At 43.1% G+C, this 3,241-nt stretch overlaps 1 protein-coding gene across 3 annotated transcripts in view; it reads left to right on the top strand.

The window, feature by feature from the left end:
* Window positions 1–243: 243 nt before the first annotated feature.
* Window positions 244–3,241, top strand: part of safb (scaffold attachment factor B) — a 14,854-nt gene continuing 11,856 nt past the window's right edge. For all 3 annotated transcript variants that reach the window (XM_030783919.1, XM_030783920.1, XM_030783918.1), the window contains exons 1-6: window positions 244–519; window positions 1,127–1,214; window positions 1,306–1,370; window positions 1,765–2,019; window positions 2,204–2,272; window positions 2,819–2,887. In XM_030783919.1, coding sequence (XP_030639779.1) covers window positions 352–519; window positions 1,127–1,214; window positions 1,306–1,370; window positions 1,765–2,019; window positions 2,204–2,272; window positions 2,819–2,887 — 714 coding nt within the window. In that variant the 5' untranslated portion in view covers window positions 244–351. The remainder of the gene's footprint in view (window positions 520–1,126; window positions 1,215–1,305; window positions 1,371–1,764; window positions 2,020–2,203; window positions 2,273–2,818; window positions 2,888–3,241) is intronic.

Raw genomic sequence — 3,241 nt, 5'->3', positions numbered from 1 at the left:
TTCCACTACGCCCGTTTTAGCAACTTGTTCATAAATTAGTTAACCAATACAGGATACTTTTTGTGAAACGCAACATTATGCTTTCAGCCGGATCAGAGATTTATTTGCTGTCTGAAATGAAGAGTTTTCTGTATGTGACAGCTCAGCGCCGCAAACGTGCGTGAGGCGCTCGAAGGCCGGCGCATGCGCTGTGGTCAGTTTCAGATGCGCAATGTATTTTAGTTTGGACCGCCATTTTGTAACGTGCTAGCTTGGTCGGTATCGTGGTGGGACGGAGAACCTGCATTTGCCGACCGGTGCGGATAAATCGGCGTCACCGTTTCATAGTTAGAATTTTCCGAAAACGTGAACATGTCCGAGAACTCTTCGACGGCAGATTCGGGGGCCTTTGAGATGTCCGAGAGCGCCGGAGTCCGAAAGCTGTCGGAGCTAAGAGTCATTGATCTGAAGGCCGAACTTAAAAGACGAAGCCTGGATGTTAGTGGCAATAAGAGCATGTTGTCAGAGAGGCTGAAAAAGGTAAGATACCTGTTAGGAACGTGCAAAACACGTGCGCACTTTGCATAAACTTTGCATAAACAACAAGAAAAATTCTAGAAAGCAGAACTCCTAGGAATTAGCTAATTGAGCTATGACTCTTGTAGCACCAAATGCATAGGAATAGACAGCCAGGCTACTGCTAGCGCTCGCTGATACTCAGCTACTCGTGCATGTTTACATACACGATCTGTTGGTCATTGAGGTTTGTGACATGTTATGCATCATTTAGCTCTGCTGTTAGTTGATAAAAGCAATAGTGGATGACTATGAATTCACACTAACGCCCTTGCGTATCATCCAGTTGACGAGGAAGGAGGCTAGCGACAAGTCCGTTGTGCTGTTACTGCAATTAGATGATTTTATCGCTTTGCATTGTAAACAGATTTTACCGGTAGCGTTGCAAAAAACTTGTTCGTGTTAATGGAAACTGGCATGCCTTTGCTGTTTTTGCATGTATGTTTAAAATTAATAGAAGACATGTCTATCGATTTCGTTCCCTTTTTTCGTGTTTTGAATGTTATGTAACAGCGGTTCGGTTCATTCACACGCGGAAGATTTCACGCGACGTTGTTGGTTTCACTTTCAGGCTATTGAAGAGGAAGGTGGGAATCCAGACGAAATTGTTGTTCAGCTAGAAATAATGCCCAAGAAAACGCCCAAACGGACCCCCAAAGGTAAGATTTCGAAGATAACTGCTAGTTTTCGAAGATAACTGCAACTATTTGCTCTTGCTCCCGCAACACCGTCATATCGTTCTGTTCATAGGGAAGCGTCGGGAAAACGACGAGCCTGAAGACTGCACGATAGAAGAGGATTCTGGAGACGGACAGGTGAGCTCATTAACAACGTCGCCTGGGTTTAGGGACACACAGACTGTGTTGGTGCATGACAACAACCTTATGGACATGTGGAATATGGTGTACCTGAGTAATGTACAGCTTTTTTAGCTTACCCTGGTAGGTCATGCCCTCTGGAACAGCCATGGGGCTCAGTGTGTTGTTCACAAACAGTATGGCGTGTGGCTGTACAAGTGCTGTATCTTAACAAGCCACACTCCATTTTATAGTCCAGTTCTCAGCTGTAAACTACTGTTATCACCACCCCATAAACACTTTTATTTTAAGAAACATGTCCCTCAGAAAGGCTACTACGCGGTGTTTCGTTAATGTCTGGTTTCCAATGGCGCTGATTTTGAGACTCTGTGCCGTCGTTATTTTGGCTCAGGATGATGGAGACGGGAACGTGGAGAGTCTTCAGGACATGGATATGATGGACATGAACGTCCTGGACGAGGCTGACATGGACAACGGCATGCCGGCCGAGTGTGAGGAATACGACGCCGAGGACGTCCTGGACTCCATGTCTAACGAGGAGAATGCCGAGAGGACGAAAGACGACACCGTCTCCGACCACGATGACACCGCGGAGGACAACTCCAACTCCGCTTTCGAATCGACAAACAAAAACAGGGAGGACGAGGTCGGTTTGGTTAGGGCTGAGACTGATAGAGTAACAGGGAGGACAGTTCGATTTTATTTATTTGTTTACTCTGTTTTTTGTAAGAGTGTGTATTGTTTTCTGATGTAGTGAGCCTTTACATTAATATCTATGTTTTTACATGCATCTCAATAGTTTTTGTTTGTTTGTTTGTTTCTGATCATAGGAGATGTTGGACGAGAAACAGTTTTATATGGATGAAAACAGTGGACTTGGAAACCAAATGCTGAAAGAGGTAGGCCTGTCTCCCGTCGGAAAACCGTGGTGATGTGGAAGGGGTTTTAAGATTCTGATGTTCATTTGCCAGTTGTAACACTCTGCTTTCGTAAGAGTGTGTATTATTTTCTGATGTAGTAAGCCTTTCTGTTGATATCTGTGGGCCTCATTCACCAACTGCTCTTAAGAAGAAATTTGTTCTTAAAACCCACGTGCGCAGTTCTCTGACATCCACCAGTGTTTTCTTATTTGGGATTTGTTCTTAGGTAAGAACAGAATCTACGCACACTCAAGAGCACACTTACACACATTTGAGTGCTGACATGTTCATGCAAAATAATTGTTTATTGCATTTTCTTCCATTCTACAGCTGTATAATATTTTAGGAGTTAAATTGCAATAATATTTGTATCATTGAAGACTTTTTCTTAGGACCTTTCTCAAGAACAAATTTAAGAAAAAGGAATGTATTGGTGAATGAGGCCCTGTTTTTTTTTTTTTTTTTTACATACATATATATATATAGTTTTTGTTTGTTTGATTGATTGTTTGTTTCTGATCATAGGAGATGTTGGATGAGAAACAGTTTTATATGGATGAAAACAGTGGGCTTGGGAACCAGACGCTGAAGGAGGTAGGCCTGTCTCCTGTCTGAACACCACGGTGATGTGGAACGGGTTTTAAGATTCTGTTTGATTCTGGAGTTCATTTGCCAATTGTAGCCACTGGACTGGAATTCTTATTCAAGCATTTTCTCTCAGTCCGCAGTCCCCTTAATATACAACACACAGAACAACATGACATTACACTTCAATTAGGAGAGAAATATAATGTAGAGTATATTATACTACTCACTGTGCAGCAGAGGAGAATATCTACAGTCTGGTGAACAGATGCACGAGGCAGTGGTGATCTGTAGTATGGTGATGTGGGGGTGTACGAGTAGTGAGTCAGTGCTCGCGTGGGTTTATTTTAGTGTTCGGCCTTT

This window comes from Chanos chanos, chromosome 9, assembly GCF_902362185.1.
Source record: "Chanos chanos chromosome 9, fChaCha1.1, whole genome shotgun sequence".
Lineage (NCBI taxonomy): Eukaryota > Metazoa > Chordata > Actinopteri > Gonorynchiformes > Chanidae > Chanos > Chanos chanos.
The sequence above is the reverse complement of the archived record's forward strand: the minus strand, read 5'-3'. Positions and strand labels throughout refer to the sequence as shown.